Below are 18,062 nucleotides of genomic sequence, written 5' to 3'. Positions count from 1 at the left end.
GGCAGGTCTGAGGTGTGCGTGTGCGTGCGTGTGTATGTGTGTGTGCCGGTGTATATGTGTGCGTCACTGTGTGTGTGTGTGTGTGCGCGCGCGCGCGCGCGCATGCGTGCGTGTGATTCCCGGTAGCCAAATCGGTGGAGTAACTACCATAATATGACCTACAATGAAGTGTGTACAAACCTGTATGCAAAGCAACAAAGAGTCTCTTGAAAGCACTTGGTCCATCCAGCAAGTGTGTACGAAAACATCACAATGGTATTGAGCATGCGATCTGCTTGTACTACTAGTAAGTTATGGTTCAAGGCCAGCAGCAGCTCAACGTCCAAGCAATAGGATTCTCCTTGACGGTCAACATGAGGCAATGGTATTTGATAGATTTCTCTTGACTCAAAGAAGTATCAATAAGTACAAGCAAACTCAACCCAATAACATAACTATCAGCTCAAGATGCACATTCTAGGGCATGCTCAGCGTCTAGCAAGTGACTGTGCCAGAAAAGCAGTCCGGGCTCTTTTTTACGTCACACGTGGTGTACTCTAACAAAGGAAGAAAGCTCACTGTCAGGGTGAATAGCTATACGCTGGACTTACGCATGGGGAGGCAGCAAATGGTGACACTTTAGTCTTCCATAGCACAGCACCATCACTTGCATTGAGTGCATACATGTACTCATCAGTGGAACCAATGAACACTACTCCAGTTGATGTGATAGATGCACTGGCCCATACCTCATTACCTGTCTTAACAGTCCACACACGCTTACCCGTGGATGAGTCATAACCACGTATCGTGCGGTCAGTCCCACCTATCACCAAGATCCCATCGGGACTTAGCTTGGGTGATGACACCGTGTTTGAGCTGATACGGATCTTCCAGATTTTCTCGCCCGTCCGAGCATTGAGTGCGAACATAGCACCAGCATCAGATGCTCCAAACACCATGTTTCCTTTGAGGAGTGGAGAGGAAACAAGGCGGCCACGTGTGTACCATGTCCAAATGATGGACCCACTTCTACTGTGAACACAATACACCCTGCCATCTTGACCTGAGAAAATCACTTGTTTACCATCAGCAGTGATGGCAGGTGAGCTCCACACCCCAGCATTCACATCCATGCGCCAAACTTGGCTTCCATTCTCAACGAATAGCGCATATAGACCACTGTTGAGCATTCCAACGAACAGCATTTCACTGCCATCCACAACAGCCACGTTGGCAGTTGACCAAATTTCTCCATTTCCCAACTTCTTGTTCCAGTTGATTTCACCGCTAGTCCTGTCGATGGAGACGAATTGCCCACCGAGATTACCAGTCAACAGAGCAGACTTGTCAGTGGAGAGGCGCGGTGTAGCGATGAAGGCATGAGAAGTGTGCACACTCCACACCATTTCACCAGTCGAGACTTGCACTGAGTAGACACGATTGTTTTCTGATGAGAAGTACAAGTGAGAATGGTCAGGGCTGAAAACACAAGTTGAGCCAAACTCATTGAAGGTCATGTACTGCCACAGTATCTCACCACTTTGACCATTGAATGCGATGAAGTATCCGTCATCACCTCCAGCGAACACATTCAGTTCATGAATGTTAGCCTCTGCACTGAACAATGCTACATGACCTTGATATTCAGCAGGCACTACCTCACTACTATCAGCTTGCTCCCCAGACTGCGAGCTAACACTGCCAGTGTGTGCTTTTTGCTGGGGGTTTGGGGGTTTAGTCCGAAGGCCAGTAATGGCATCCATCTCATCAGGCTTCAGGTGTATATCGAACGAGTGCAGGTTAACTGCCAGATGCACTGTGTTCACTGTGCTGGGGATGACTGCCACGTCAAGCTGCATTGCCCAGCGGAGTACTACTTGTGCCGGCATACACTGACGATCTTCACTGGCGATTTCCACGGGATTAGCAGTAAGAACAGGATTGACTGGCATGCCATCATCTTGAACGTAGCTTCGACCAAGAATGCCGTACGACATGAATGTTATATTGTGGTGAGAACAGAAGTTGAGTACTTCAATCGGAACGTTAAATGGGTCCATGTAGTTCTGAATAACAGACAGTCTGCCTCTAGCAAGCTGCAGGACTTCCTGAATTTCAGCAACTTCATCGAAATTACTCACACCCAAGCTGCGAACTTTGCCAAGTTCCACAGCACGTACCATGCCGTGCCAGGCACTTTGCCAAGTACCGCCTTCTTCATGGCAGTTTGGCAAACCCCTACAATCCCTTGCGTGAAGCAGCATCACATCAATGTACTCCAGACCGAGCTTGTCGAGAGATTCATCTATCGATCTCAGCGTGTTCTCGGTGCCAAAATTCTTCGGATGTATTTTGGAAATGATGAAGATCTCGGAGCGAGGAATATTTACCTGCCGCAAAGCTGCTCCAAGTGCTTTTTCGTCGTATAGCTGTGCACAGTCCACCATCCTGGCAAAACAAAAAGAAACAAAGTTGCAACAGTCACGCAGAAAAATCAAAGGAAAATTCGTCGTCGACAACAACAAACAACAACAACAACAACATCTCTTATTGGCGATGGTGCCATCGTGAGAATAAAGAATTCAAAAAAAACCAACAACAACAGCAGCACAGAATGTTGAACTTGCGAAAAAATTAATGATGAGTCTACCCATCACCTCACAAACGCCATCCACTGTCACTGTTCAGGGAGCGCGCAAGCCAGCTGAGCCCCAGCGATAACAAGCCCAAAGTGGCTTGTTTCGGTGTGATCGTGGCCTTCGGTCATCGTGAGTGTTATTCAAACTGGTCGAGGCCTCTTTGCAATACAAGAGCATGCACCCGATATCCGTATTGCAAAAGACGTTTCAATCAGTTTAAAAACACGTACAAGTATGATGACAAAGGTAAATACCAAGCATAGCAAGAGCCGTCACTTCCGTGAGCTGGCAGCTCTCTCGCTTTTTCATTTTTTTCACCACACATACATGAAACTCGCGATTCAACCGGCGCTGATGCTTTATAGTCCCTCACTATCTATTCGTACACATGTACCGGTATATTCTGCAAAGTTGCTTCACACTATGATCCTGTTGTTGAAAGCCCTATTGGACATATGTGGATGAATGCGCGAGGCCAGCTGTGTCTGACGGTGCAGTACGGGATAGCGCGCCAGGCCTGGCGTGCCGCGGCCCTTTGCGCTCTAACACGTGCTGACGGACATATCGCACACAGATATACGAATTAACTTGATCAATCACATTATCAGGCCCGCCTGTCTGGACACATACAGTCAACTTCGCTAATAACGACTGCGGATATAACGACAATTCGCGAATAGCAACAGAATTTCCATGCCCAGAGCAAAGTCCCGTCCCATTGTAATACATATAATGAGACTTCGGGTATAACGACATTTCGCGAATAAAGACACCTTTTTGATGCCCCGCCGAGTGTCGTTATAAGCGAAGTTGACTGTACATATACATACACGATAAAGCGTCGTGGGCCCTGACTAGCGCCATACGCCACTAACCGTAACGTCTCTTCGACTCTCTTGCATAGATACGGGAGTTACAGTGTCGGTAAAGCTACACGTATTGTGTTCTTCAGGAAAATGCCTTACCTATAGCCAGCTTTGAATGCAGCTAGGTATGCTGCAGTTGCTTTCTCTCCATAGATATAAGCCGGGCTGCCAAATCCCATACGTGGCACTGAAAAGAGCAAGCATCAAACATGACAATCATGAAGCTTGGAATTTCCCCTGCATTTGTCCAAATATGAAACACAAGCCACACACCTGCTAAAGGCAGAGTGTTACCTTCGTAGTATATGATCAAAGTTAATATGTGAGAAGTCCTACCGCACCATACATCTACCCCGGGCCGGGCGCGGAATGATAAGTAGTTACAACCCAGTACATAATTATAAAGAAGCCTTGCTTGGTAGTTTAACATGTTTTTCGATTTTGACAGCATGTTACAAGGCGAGGACGCATAGTGCTCCTGCCTACTACCATAATTGCGACCGGGACTCTGCCAACCGGGTTATGGTTGTAGTCAGGAGCACTATGCGTCCTCGCCGCTTGTAACATGCTGTCAAAATGGAAAAACCCAGTACATGTAGTCCATAGCTCAAGCACAGCCATGTGCAGTGTGCAGTAGTCGTGTAGTGTGCCACTTACTCAAGCACAGCCATGTGCAGTAGTCGTGTAGTGTGCCACTTACTCAAGTATCCTGTTGGAAGCCTGAAGGGCTCCAAAGCTGACCCATTGATTTTCTCATCTGGAGTAAACACATCACTGGCTAGGGAGGAATTCTTCAGGAAAGAGAAAAGACGTGAAGACTCCACATCACATTCGATAGTCCTTGGTGACATTTCTTTCGTGGTCTTGTGCAGCGCAGCGTTGAAAGCAACAAGGTCCGTCGAGGGGTCCAGTCCTAGTCGAGTAGTGACGTCCTTGTCGTAGGAGAATATTTCAAACCAGATGTTCACAGCGATATTGGGAGAGTCGTAAGAGCGAACGTGATGAGAAATCAGGCTCGGATTATACAGGATGTCACCTGAACATCGGTACAGACATTAATACAATCACATTACTCAATCTGCGGACAGCATGCTGTTTCGTTCTTTGTGAACTCATCAGCGCAGCACAGAGAAAATGAGGCCGGACCTGATAGCAATGAAAATAAAATTTCCAAAGCCAGATTTAAACCAGGCCCGACCGTACCTTGCCAGAGTGCTCAAACTGACAAGTCAGTGAGCTCTGCGTAATGCAAACAGCAAAGGCACTACCCCACATGAGAGTGCTCAACCACTACAAAAGCAGGAGCGAAATACTCAATCACATTATAAATACTTTTAGAATTGCGATTAACATTGTCACCTCGACGCTTATTTACATTATTAAATACAGACATTTATTTTGGGTGTTCCATTGGTTGGATCCGAATCCAGATCGATTGAGTGGATCATTTGGGTCCACCATGTACCAAGGTCCAATCAAATGCTGCCCTTTATCGAATTTTAGTGATTTTTGAGAGTTTCCATGAGAGAAAGCAACGATTTCCGCATCATCGCTTTTATTCCCGCCATTCGTACATGTGTCACGTCAAGAGCACCTAAACCAGAGTGTGCAACTCGGGATGGTTCCTGTGGGAGCGTAATTCGTGCAGTACGTCATTTCTGACGGCATGGTAAGCCACAGGTACGGTGAAAAGTTGCGTAACCAGTCACGGTGGTGCAGGTCACTGAGTTTGTCCTGATTTCGGTTTTTTGATACAGATAGCCTGGTGAATTTACTTGTCGGTGGATGTACGCAGCGTACACAGTCCCATAAAAACACCGAAATCCTGAAACATGACGTCTAAAATCAAGCAAACTTGGCTGATTTCCGGGCTATGAAACACGAAAATTTGAGCTGTACGCAAGTCGCGGCTTGGCTGGCCTAATCAGGATGACGTAGTGCACGAACTGCGCTGTTTCAGATCTGATATGCACAGTTGCACACTCTGGTTTATGTACTCTTGGTCACGTACATAGTAAGTGTTTTTGGCAAAAAAAGAATCCGGTGGATCCGGTCAACCCTGCTCCCTGAGTAGGGTTGGTGAAATCCAAATCCATTGGATCTGGACCCTGATTCGTTGAAACGAACATGCACATATTGAGTGGATCCGATAAGCCCATTGCGCATTGTCAAATATGGAGTGCATGAGAAATGCATGTCAATACATTGGGATCAGGAATGCACTGCTCAACGCCCCACACGACTATGCCCAGGTGGCTGTGTGGGGTGTTTATGGTACAAATTACATGTACGTCATTTTGCAATGGGCTTATTGATCTGGATCCAGATCCAACCAATCGAATATGCCCTGACACTATGACTGTTTGGTCGGATCCAGATCCAGATACCTAGGATCCACTCGATCTGCAATGATCGATGGTCGAGTCCCGATCCATGGGATTAGGATTTGAGCAACCCTGCCCCGGGAGCAGAGTTGGCTAGATCCAACGGATTCATTTTTGCCAAACACTACGTTTGTACGTGTTTGGCGGGTAACAATCATTGTTGTACGCGTTTAGAACGCAAACACATGGGCAGGTGAGTACGACGAGTACGAGCCCTGGAGTAACTTTTCGATTGTCGTTTCTACCTCAACATGGCCGCGGCAGCGGTGTGTCCCAAGAATGTGATCGATTGAGTATGAGTGACTGTATTCCTTAAGATGGTCCTCGCCCGAAAATTCGGATGTTTTATTTTATTCTTTTTTCAGTGATTGGTGTAGGCCAGAGACCGCTTGGAGAGTGTTGTGATAATACTTCAAGTATATGAATATGGTCTGTGAAAGAGAGGTTGTCGGAGACCATTGCTTCACCATATGAGATGCATGCTATTCAACCGCACAAGAAGCTGCTGCAACATCCGCCCATACGGCCGACAATGTTACACTGTAACCAGCAGGCTTTATACCGTCTGCTGCCGACAAATGCACCCGGTGTGAACTGAGCTCTGAATACATTTCACATGTGCCCCCATACCATACCTGCTTCCATCTCTATCACTCCATACGGCACATCTTTGAAGCGAGGGAATTTCAGCAGGTCCACTGCATCGGGATTGATTGGTGAGATTGGTTGATGGAGCACATAATCATTGACATAAGAATGATTGTGATATGCAACATCCACAAAGATCACACGCTTGCGGCCAGAGAGAAGACTTAGCAAGTTGTCACTGCCATCAAAATGGTAGCTTGAACTGGTACCGCCGCTACTGAACAGCAGATGTGAGCTGACAATCTACAGCAAGGACATTGCAAGAAAGCACGCGCAAGAGGCTTGCACACAACAATAGTGTCGGGAGCACGGGTTTATTCCATCCAACAATGGTCTTTTAACTAGTACTGTTATCTCGTCATGATGCGTTAGACACTAACAGCCACCCGGTTCTTTCCCTCTACTGGGACTTCGCACACATTCGGATTAAAATGTTATCATTCAGTCAAGCCTGCAAACTAGATTCCCAATAACATAATGTCTACCTGTATCAGGGGCGCCGGACTCTCCATGGTCATTGCAGTGTTGTTCGTACCAATTCTTGCCCCGTGCCACATAGACATGTAAAACATTTGTCATAAGATTTCAAAATGTTCAGGGGAGAGTCCAAGGAAGCTCTGCTAAAGGCTCACCACCTGTGGTTCACCAATGAATCACCATACCACCCAAGAATACCTGCCGATGCCCCTGCGTATACTGCATATTCCGCACAGTACAGCCCCCCCCCCCCCCCCCCGCAAAAAGTACCATGATTTATTGGCTTGAAACTGCCAAAATCCTACTACCTGCCTGAATTACAGATTTTGTACTGAGAAGTGTAGTTTGACAGTGGAATTGAGTAGGGATGGCACTCTCGTGTAGAGAAAATCCCACAAACCGACAAGACTCTGCTGGACGCCCTATAGAACTGTGCATCATCTCTGATATCTGTGCTACTACTCGTGAAGTGCTTTACAACACGCCGACATCCCCGTGGCATGCCGCGATTACAAGGCCAGTCGTTCAAAGTTCAAACCTACCGAATTCTTCAGCTCTGGGCAAGCCATGCACATCGGTATCGTGACGTCATCCAAAATGGCGCTGTGAATAGCCGGAGTGTCCATGTAAATGTCTTCCTTCTCGTAGCGGTCGAGAAATTCCGACAGGTTCATGACCACCCGTTCATACGGCGAGTTGTCGAAAGACTTCCTCATCTCAACTTTGAACAGCGAGTCTCCAAACTTATCTCTGAGATAGTGCGGATCGCGTGGCCAGCGTGTGTATGCCGGCATAGGTTTCGCAGCACCTTTCATGAGCACTGGCTGCCGGCGGCGTACGAATCGCTCGTAGAAATCCACCGAATTGGGAACGTAGTCGATGACAGGGATATCTACACTGGGTTCTCGGTGAGAGCCTAGAGGCTGCATGTGACCTAGTGGAACTCCAGCGGATTCGCCACTACTCACATCTACTGTGTCTATGTCGCCTGGCGGCTTGGTCTGCCGCATCGCTCTAGCATTTGCATTTGACCCTGCAGGAGAATTCTGTGCAACGTCACGTTTCTCAACTTTTTCTATCCAGCCATGCCATTCAATATTGTATGCAAGAATGGACATCAATAATCCAACCGCTATGACTGCAACGTGGATACCATAGTGAATCCCTGAGCCGCCACAAGCTGGAGCGGTCCGCTGAGATTTCTTGTCCACTTTCCCCATACTTCCAGAATACTTGGATAAGTAATCGTTCGGGTTCCTGGCCGTTAGAAAACGTTCCAATATCCACTCTCAAGCGAACCGGCCGCGAGGCCCCGCCTCCTCTACGCAATCAGCTATATTACTGCCAGAAATGATCACCACTGACCAGTATGGTCAACATTCCGGACCGGTTGTAAAGCTATGTAACACGAATCTTCAAACCATAAATTAATTTAGGCATCTACACTAATAATAACCATTATCGACGATCAGACTCCGTTCTAGTCAGCATGCGTGGTCGACCCTGTCAGTGAGTCGCTCTACGCATATAGCGCATTATTTATCATATTGATCAGGGAGTCGTAAAATACCGGTATTTACGACTCCCTGATATTGATCAATAATTGATCATGCGATCATGATAATGCACTACGCGCTATACGTATACGCTAGCCTATAAATATAAAGCAGGCCAGGGAGTGTATTTTCCTGCTCAAAAAAATAGCAACTCGTGCATATGCATGCTACCAAGAGTTCATAACCCCCAAGAGTGTGCAACGGGCATAGACCCAGCGCTCGGCGAAATTCCTACATTACGTCATGCGCAGCTTGTCATCCGAGGTAAATTTGGGTTCTTTGCGATTTCTGGAAACTATACCCTGAACCGCCCCTAACTCAAGTGTAGCCTCGACTTTTCGAAGCTTTTTTTGAAGACATTTCGGACGTACAAGTCGTACTTTCTCAAAAACAAACTCTTTCTCCAAGACTATGATCGTTTGGTCGGACCCAGATACAGATCCAAATCTCAGATCCGTCGGATCCTTCAGAATCAACCGAACACTTTTTTGCGGACCTTGGCTGTTGCCATGTTGACGAAGTAAAAAATGGCGCTGACAGGTCACCCAAAAAAGGCACAAGTCGTACTGATCGCCCGCGTCGTACGAAAAGTCAACAAAAGTCCTCTAGACGTACGACAATGAGTATAAAAATGATTTTTACCCACTATATACGCACAAAGGTCACATTTGGATCCGATGGATCCAGTCAACCCTGCTCCCGGGGCAGGGTTGCTCGGATCCAAATCCGAAGGATCTGGATCCGGATTCGACCAATCGATCATTGCAGATCCAGTGGATCCGATGGATCTGGATCTGGATCCGACCAAACGATCACGGCCCAAGAATCCATGGACATCGCGACAGGAAGAAGTGAGGAAGCTGTTAAAAATATTGCATTGCCGTTGAGGACAATCATTCTGATAGCTGTGTAACTCAGCCGAAAAATGCTCCTTCGACGTATTCTCAAGTTCCTCAACCATTTGAAATTATCTTCCAGGAAAGCACCAGGAATATGCCGATGGCCTGGGGAAGAAATTGTTCTTGAAGAGACTGACTGCACTGGTGAAAGAAGAAGGCGATGAAGAGTCACCCTTGCATCGAAAAAATAGTTTTGTCTTTCGTGTGCATACTTTGTTTCACTTTTGCTTCTTGACTCGAGGCTCAGACTAGAATCGCAGTTTAGGCAGTTTACCCTGGGGAAGCATCCTGGTTTGACTGTAAATTTTAGAAGAATTCATCGGCGTGACTCATCGCACTGCACCAAAAATGACGCAATGAAGGAATTCCGCCGAGCGGGCTTCCATACAGGGACTGATCAGGAGTTGCACACTCTTGGGGGTTATGAACTCTTGATGCTACCAAGAGTGCATGAAGAGTGCATGTTTATGGACTCTTGATGCTACTGCTAGCTACTAGCTAGCTGTACCCCCCCCCCCCCTGAAAAAAAAAATCGTGAGTCGAGTGTGAAACTTTTTTTTGTAAATGCATGCACACAAAAGAAACAGTACAGCAGTCATGTACAATTCTTTGGTTGAATGCACCGTTTTGAGAGTCTTCTCTTGCAGTTCATCTCTTCCCGTTTCGATCTTGTCTTGGTAGGAGACCACTGTCTAACCAGGGCCATTTGGGATAGGAAGAGTAAGGTCAACACTGTATTCTGGCTCTAAAATGGCGTACCGCGGGGGTGCGAACAGAGCTAACATGACCAAAATTTATATTGGTGATTTGAGTACCAGTGGTAATGAGGAAGAAATCCGTGAATCTTTCCTACGCTATGGCAGTGTGCACGAGGTATGGGTGGCGAGGAACCCACCGGGATTCGCCTTTGTGTATATGGAGGATTTCCGTGATGCCGAGGATGCGGTGCGTAAATTAGATGGTCGAACTCTGTGCGGTCAGCGAGTTCGAGTGGAAGTGGCCAAGACTCGGGAGCGACCTCGGCAACGAAGGTATGAGGACGATGGTCCAGCGCCGGACACAGTAATTCACAGCCAACACAGTAGAAGAAGGTATGAATTAGTTTAAATCATTCTGTGGGAATTGCGTCGCCCGTGACACTCAAACTGGAATTTAGAAATAGTCTGTTACAACTTACAAGTACACATTTATACAAGTACAGTTCTCTTTTTTTCCCCAAGGGAGAGCTTATCATCCTAGCACGACACCAATACATCATTTCAAATACAGTCATGTAGACATGTATTTTGTTCACAACTGGCGCGCATGTACGTGGAAAGTTTGTGGTTCGTTCTTCCCAATAAAAGCGCAATCACTCTTTCGCCAACATACACATAATAATTACAGCGCACGTCGCATCCAAGTCATATGACGTTAGTAAGTCTTCTTTTTGTTTGCCCCAACGGTCAAAGTAACTGGCACCAAGAGTGCGTAACCAAGATTGTGCAACTCCAGTCTTGCGCTGTGACGGACTCACCGACGTCCTTTTTTCTTTTTGCATCATTTTGGGCAGAAGTACGATCAAGTGCGCGTGCCCTTCCGTGCTTGTCATGCAGATATGGTGTCAGTTCATCAGGTTAAGGACATCAGAGACAGTTCAGTATGTGTGCAGGCTGGATGTAGGCCAGTGTGGACTTAGGCGTGCGAGGAAATACTTCTGCTTTTCTTGCCCTCTGGCCTGATGCTGCTGGCCTAGGCTAAAGCCCAATTTGTAGTTCATTTCGAATACGGAGAAACGCTTGGCAATGTGTATGATGGCGGCCTTGTGATTAGGCAAAGAAGTTCCCCCTACGACTGGCTTTGCTATGCATTTCCTTTGCACAAAATTATAAATCGGTGAAATTCCGATTGCTAGAGCAAAACATGGATCAATATTTACTTGATCATTTCAAAAAATATATATTGGATTTTGCTGCACAGTTCCACCTTTGCTATGTTGTTGTATACTAGTAAACCGAGAGGGGCTGGAATAAGATATGGGACATCCACTTCAGGCTACTGATGTTCTTATCTAAGATCAGAGCATCAGTAGCCTGAAGCGGAGATTCCTTGTGTTCTTCGGCACCCGATGTTACTGTGGGGGCAAAGAAGCACGTTTCCTCAGTTTCTTGGTGGCTACTTTTATCCCCCCCCCCCCCCTCTTCTCCTATCTACCCCAACTCGCGTGGCAATTACTAGTGTCCCCATTCTCCTTCCAACCCCAGCTCATTTGGTAACTATTGCCCCCCCCCCCCCCCCCCCCGCACTCCTCGCCACCCCAACCCACTGCATCAGTCATTACTAGTGCTTGTACACATGCAGAGTTGCCATGGTCAGTGGTATGTTTTGTTTTGGCATGTCCGTGTGAATTCTTTTCAGTTGCGAGTAGGCATTGTTCTACTCATCATCAGCAGCATCTCCCAGCGCACAGGGCAGCAGATACATTGCGGTGCTGCCGCTTGTGTAACTGCTGAGCCGCTGAGGCTTGTTACCACTCTTGTCTGGTCATGATCCGCCAGCCACTGGGCTAATGTGTGGCGAACAGGCCCACAGCATTTTCTCACGGCCTACTGCTTCGACTACTACACTTGTCAGTGACAGTGACCCTAGGTTTTCCAACTTTACCTTCGTCCACTCTGCACTGCACACAACTGCGACATGACAACTTCATCATCTTTACCACCACCACCACCTCCACAACAACAACAACAACTTGACCATCTTTACCATCTAATTTACTACTGCTACCGTCACCATCAGCATAAGCAGCATGCAGGTGCTGTAGGATGTGAGTGCTGGAGAAATTTGACATGAGCCGCCCCTACTGACAGAATGGCTCGGGCTTGCTTTTGGCACAGCTAAGCTCATGTCAAATTCAATGGGTACGGACTGTTGTGTGATAGAATGTGCAATTTGCCTGGAATCGGGCCACGAATTGTGTACCTGCCTGTTGTTATCATTTTGAACAGGATTTTCAGAAGATCCTGCTGTAGTACTGTTAACCGTGTGCCCCCTGCCGGCTCTTTTTCTTTAATAGCACGTCACAACTAACCTGCAGGCTGAACTTACTTGCTAATTTAGTGAAGACTGTACAGCTTTAATGCCGTTGCATTGTCCAGCATGTAACTGTGTGTGTGTTGACTCTTTGCATCCTGCCCTTCTCAGTGGCAGGTTTTCCTTGTCATGCAGTGTCTGTAAGGGCTGCTGGTATGGGCCTGGTCGGCTATCCGTATGAGTTATGTGCTGCTGCTCTTGTCCCTGTTATCTGTTACCTGCAGACGATCCCGCTCTCGCTCGCCACCCCGGCGTCGCAGGTTAGTGCATGTGTGTGAGTGTGAGCTCGCTGTGCTCGCCAGCTCAGAGTGCGCAAAATCTGTGTATGGTGCACATTGCAACTCTGCGCAACAATGCGAGCATTTTGACATACACAGCTCGTTGTGGGTATATGTTTGGATAGTGAGCAGGTTTCTGCTGCAATGTGTACTGTAAAAGCCATATATATAACGAAGTGCTAACTCTAACGAGTTAACGAGGAGAAATCTGTCGTTAAAATAGAAATCGTTATACAGAAATCGATACTATACTGTCCTATTGAGCGTTGAGAATAAGTGAGAATCGTTACCTTTGGTACACGTAAACCAGTCGATTTTTGGGAAATCGTTATATATGCGCCTCGTTAGAATAATGGCTTTTACAGTATTATGTTGCTTGAGAGACTGTGTGTGTGTGTGTGTGTTGTTGTTGATTGTTGATGGTTGATGGTGTATTATGTTGTGGATTGTTGATGGTGTATTTAATTTGTTGTTGATGGTGTATTATGTTGCAGATCGCCGTCAAGATCACCATCTCCGTACCGCCGCCGACGTCAACCCAGCCGCTCAGTCTCTCGCAGCCCTGTCCGGCGTCGTTCGCGTGATCGATCGCCTACACCATGAGCTGGTGGTTTCTGTAACTACTACAGCCAGTACAGGTCTTGTGTTGCAGCAGTGGCTGCTGCGCAGCATCATGCACCTAGTGTGTACTCCTTGGAGGGATGCCCATTGCTATACTGATATTTGTGGATTTTTCCCATTTTTGCTCAGATTTGCTCCCAACTTTATTCACTTTTGTCTTGTTTAATTGTGTGATCCATGACTGTGGTTGAACAACTTTTTTAATGTGTCTGTCATTTGTCCACACTGTTGCATGACCAGAGATATGGAGGCGTCCATTTCAGAGTAGTACTTGTGCTCTCTCTCTCTCTCTCTCTCTCTCTCTCTCTCTCTCTCTCTCTCTCTCTCTCTCTCTCTCTCTCACTCTCCCCCCCCCCCCCTCTCCCCCCACTTTCTCTCTCTTTAAGTCTTTATCCTATTATCTATCTACAAGTATTATCTCTCAAATGTGCTGTCGTTTTGATATAGCTTGTCATTGCTGTTGATACTTGCGCACAGTTGTTGTAAACGAGCCTAGATGTACTGTGCGGATAACTCTTGACAGGTAGCGTGTTGTAAATACGGCATGCGCACTTGTTAAAGTCTGCAAGTCGAATACCTCCATTAGTGAGTGCCTGGGTTATGTTCGCCGAAAGAATTGCCGGCAAAATCTGTCTGGACCTACTTCCTGGCAATATGCACCGCCGCTGCACCAACCACTGTCCACTGTCATCATGCAGCATGATACTGCGGGTGAGAATGTACATTTGTGTAGCCACTAGCCAGTGTAGCAGTATGCAGTGAATTCTACAGATTGCTCAGAAGAGTCCAGCTATCTGTCCCCTTGGAAAAACGCGATTCCGCGGCCGCGGCAAATTTCGCAGAAGTTGCCATCATCCGCGGAAATCACGGAATCCACACTTTTGCCTGCGGAATCTGAATTTTTTAGGGAAAATTACTAAAATTACTACTCAGAAAGCAGCAGAAAAACTACTTTGCGATCTGTTTGAGCACATTTCTCTTGCCAGTGCAGGTCTCTCCATGATTCTTCACTCTTATTCAGTTTGTGACTGCAAAGGATAGTATGAAAAGTACTCCTTCATGCGACTAGTTGTCATATCCTCTACGAGGAGGGTGAAAAACTTGCAGAAAATGCCGCAGATTTTTGATTTTACCGCAGAAAATGCCGCAGAAAACCCCCCTTTTCCCCGCGGAATTTGCCGCGGAATTTTGAATTCTTCGCTGCGTTTTTCCAAAGGGACAGAGCTATACGAGTGTTCTCAATCATTTGCGAGAACAAGGACAATAATTAATTATTTTAGGAGTTATTCTTGGAGGAGATAACCATGACAACAGGCTAGTTACATGTATGAATACTTTTCACAGTATCCTTTGCCAGCACAAACTGAACAGTAGTTGAACCACATTGAGTTCATGTAGTCGGGTGTTTTGGACTCTTCCATGCGTATACCATCCGCAACTGCGCTATGCACCATTCCCACCCAAACATACTGCTGTCATGGTGGTGTGCCTGAATATGCAATCGTGTGCATAGTGATCACATATTTGGCCTCCCTATGTAATCCAAGTCGCACACCTGCTACAGAATGGGGGCCCATCATCGACCAATCTAGCGTGGCATTTTCGGTAACAAAAAATATTGATCTGATTGTAACCAATGTCAATGTCAAGTACTGCTGCAATATACAATATAGGCGCACAGTGAAAAAGAAGAGAAGCCTTGCGGTGTCCACTGTTTTAAGGTGGCAGTCTGGGTTCGCGGCCCGACCGCATGAACACAGCCGTAACTTCCATAATAATTGATGAATTTTGCTCAAATCTTGACCACATACCCAGTGTATTTCACTAAGTCCAATGAAGTATAAATCAAGCTCACACATGGGAATCTGCAGACACAATAGTCAAATCTGCGATTATGCCGTACCACCAATACCTTAGACGCAATATGCAAACGCAGAAAGAAGCTGGGTAGAAACTGAGTGCTCCACAGGATTTCCTTCACATATACCTAGGTGCTAAGTGGAGCGGAATTTTGAAATCATATTCAGAACAAAGTACTCAAGCTGTCAAACAAAAATCATGCAATCGCGCAAAATTTAGGTCCTCGATCAGTAGCACTTTACTCAAAGCTACTAGACAAATATAAAAATCCATGACACTTAGCACCTTGATAAATGCTCACAGTTTCCAAAAATGTATGGTTTATGGGGTCTGTGACTTACAGGTTCTTCGCTACGCTGTCTAAGAGGTACGGGACTCAGTGGAAAATGGAGAAAAAAGTGCTCTGTGCAAGTACAGATGGAGGTATGTCTGTCCAACTAGAACTTACTAGAACTTAGTCGAAGCCACCAGCTTCATATGTCAAACCTTCTTCCTCTTGCTGCTCATCCTGGATGCCCTTCCTGATCCTCCTTCGCTTCTTTCGTGACCTCTTCCCTTCTTCTGACTTCTTTCTGGCAGCATGTGCCTGTCTCTCACGGTCTAGCAGCTTGATGAGACGTGTCGTATGGTGTCCAGTAGGGAGGCCCATCTCGTCCAGAACGCGTTTCACTGCCACACCTCCATCATTGAACCAGGCCACGGCCAGGTAGACGCACATCTGGACAGTGGGAGCGGATGCAAAGCCTGTCTTTGGACACAACTGCCACACGAGTCCATTGAACGCTTCGTTGCGATTCTGCGTAGCACCCTTCTGGCAGCGCTCGAGCAAACTCCGGTCGGACAACCGAATGTAGACCGGCTTCAGTTCCTTCCATACTGCCTCTGGCAGGATATTGTGGTGGGCGTAGACATCACCACCTGCCTGTTGCTGCTGCCATCTACACCAGCTGTTAATTCCAGGCGGACAATACTGGTGCTGAGGTTTACTGTCGCTGGATGCACGATGCATGAGGGATGCCCATATGGCCCTGGCCATGGCTTGCAAGTCTCCGCTGTTGTTCCGCACAGCCATGCCATAGTAGGCTTGCAGCTTGTCGATCATGGCATCCGTGAGGCGACCACGTCCGCCTATAGTGCGCCCATCAGCAAGCTTCTTGCCCGCAAGGTTTTTCTTCAGCTTTCTTAGGCTGGTACCGATGCGTTTTTGAACGTGGCCGACACATTCCTCCTTGACTACAGGCACCTCGGGCCCATACGGACAAGCGTCACGCACAGCCTTAAAACTCTTGGTATCTCCATCACCAATGTAGGTGGTGTACCTCAGCTTGCGGCTCTCAAAGGACCTGGCCCACAGAGTCTTGGCGGCTGCACTCTCCATGGCAGGAGCTGATACAGTGGTGTTGACTGAGCAATCGTGTTCGGCAATCTGTCGATCATAGTCATCTTTGGTTAGCTCTCCCTTCTCTTTTCTAGACGCCAAGTGCGTGCACTTGTGGCAAAACTTTGAAAGCACTTCGCAGTCCACCACTTTGCCGACATCATATGCAATTATAGTGAAGGCTCCGAAGAGCGATGCGAATCCTCGGCGCATCCAGGTACCGTCATAGGAAGCAGCGATATCGCTACCCCCATCTGCTGCGGACACTGCTTTCTCAGCTGCCTCAGTCATGCTACGCTCAGCGACGCTCTTGGACGCGGAATGCAGGCCTTTAGCATGGCTGTAAAATGTCGACCGACTCATAGGTGATGGCATATTCAGTGCACCCGCCAGCTTTACCATTGATTGACGTCCACGGCCAATCAGTCGCATTCCGAATACTGCTCGTCTGTTCACCTCCCAGACCCGATTGAACTTCTTGGACATAAATTCGCTTGCTATGTCGCCGCAGTTAACACAGGAAAGCTCCAGGCATGATGCAAGGCCTCCCCGTTGCGATTCGCTGATCGTGACTGCGCCATTACAGCCACTGCAACAAACTGCAGCTGACAAAAGCTGCTGAAGGCACTCGAGATCAATCAGGCGAAATCCATGCGCCCCTTCCTCACACTCTTCATCCAAGTCACTGTCGGAGGAACTGCTGTCGACTTCACCGCCACTTCCATCACTATCGCTGTTTGAAGACGTGGCTTCAGCTGGCACTTCAAGGTCGTCATCAGACAGTGGCAAGTCAGGAATTTGTTCTGCAGGCGAAATTTTACCAGAGGGAGCCTTCGGCGCCTGAGACACTCCATAGAACGTTCTTTTCCTTTTCTTAGATCGTCCGGGCTTTCCCTTGGCTCTAGACTTCCCCATAGTAGCCAACGAAGGGGTTAGCTCCAAGAAACAATTACTCCAAAACAATTACTCCAAAAGTAACTAGTTTCAACAGCAGAGCGATCAGCTGAGATCATGAGAGTCGAAATTTGAATTTTTTTGAATTTGCGCATGCGCAAAAGTTATCTTGGTTGCCATGGTGACAAACATCGTGCGCGGCTGTCAGTCTGCAGCGCAGAGGAGTACCAGGAGTCGCTCCAGAAAATTTTAATGAAATCGCTCAAAGATTGACGGTAAAAATCGGAATAGTGTGCAAACCTAAATTTTGTAGAAATTTGCTGATATTTCAGTATTTCAAAAACAATTGTGCAGACTTTGCGCGGCTATATCTCCGGAAGGAAGCACCCGATTACGCTCAAATTTTCAGGATAAACCCTTTGGACCATACACAAGACGCTGCCAGTGAAAAAATACAGAAAATCGAAACTTTGTTTTTTGACCCTCTGAACCCAGACTGCCACCTTAA

The 18,062-nt window shown here is 47.1% G+C and overlaps 2 protein-coding genes across 3 annotated transcripts; one reads left to right on the top strand and one right to left on the bottom strand.

Moving 5' to 3' along the window:
• Positions 1-140: 140 nt before the first annotated feature.
• LOC135806366 (uncharacterized) lies at positions 141-8,545 on the bottom strand. Its single transcript, XM_065320541.1, has 5 exons — positions 7,539-8,545; positions 6,507-6,762; positions 4,188-4,523; positions 3,587-3,674; positions 141-2,430 (listed from the first exon to the last, which is right to left on the bottom strand). Exons 1-5 carry the CDS (start codon positions 8,214-8,216, stop codon positions 561-563), a joined length of 3,228 nt encoding a protein of 1,075 aa, XP_065176613.1. The 5' UTR covers positions 8,217-8,545; the 3' UTR covers positions 141-560.
• Positions 8,546-10,042: 1,497 nt separating this feature from the next.
• Positions 10,043-14,007, top strand: LOC135806365 (serine/arginine-rich splicing factor 3-like). 2 transcript variants are annotated; one of them, XM_065320540.1, is made up of 3 exons: positions 10,043-10,482; positions 12,748-12,783; positions 13,296-14,007. In XM_065320540.1, exons 1-3 carry the CDS (start codon positions 10,202-10,204, stop codon positions 13,402-13,404), a joined length of 426 nt encoding a protein of 141 aa, XP_065176612.1. In that variant the 5' UTR covers positions 10,043-10,201; the 3' UTR covers positions 13,405-14,007. The 2 variants fall into 2 exon arrangements, with proteins under 2 accessions (XP_065176612.1, XP_065176611.1); XM_065320539.1 differs by having other exon boundaries at positions 10,047-10,542.
• The last annotated feature ends 4,055 nt before the right edge of the window (positions 14,008-18,062 follow it).

This window comes from Sycon ciliatum, chromosome 1 (assembly GCF_964019385.1).
Source record: "Sycon ciliatum chromosome 1, ocSycCili1.1, whole genome shotgun sequence".
NCBI lineage: Eukaryota > Metazoa > Porifera > Calcarea > Leucosolenida > Sycettidae > Sycon > Sycon ciliatum.
The sequence above is the reverse complement of the archived record's forward strand: the minus strand, read 5'-3'. Positions and strand labels throughout refer to the sequence as shown.

Coding starts and splice junctions, on each gene's coding strand:
- LOC135806366 (XM_065320541.1), bottom strand. CDS start 8,216: ATGGGGAAAGTGGACAAGAAATCTCAGCGGACCGCTCCAGCTTGTGGC. Junction 6,763..7,538: donor GCCCAGAGCTGAAGAATTCG/GTAGGTTTGAAC, acceptor TCCTTGCTGTAG/ATTGTCAGCTCACATCTGCT. Junction 3,675..4,187: donor GCTTCCAACAGGATACTTGA/GTAAGTGGCACA, acceptor TGCTCTTTTCAG/TGCCACGTATGGGATTTGGC.
- LOC135806365 (XM_065320539.1), top strand. CDS start 10,202: ATGGCGTACCGCGGGGGTGCGAACAGAGCTAACATGACCAAAATTTAT. Junction 10,543..12,747: donor AGCCAACACAGTAGAAGAAG/GTATGAATTAGT, acceptor TGTTACCTGCAG/ACGATCCCGCTCTCGCTCGC. Junction 12,784..13,295: donor TCGCCACCCCGGCGTCGCAG/GTTAGTGCATGT, acceptor ATTATGTTGCAG/ATCGCCGTCAAGATCACCAT.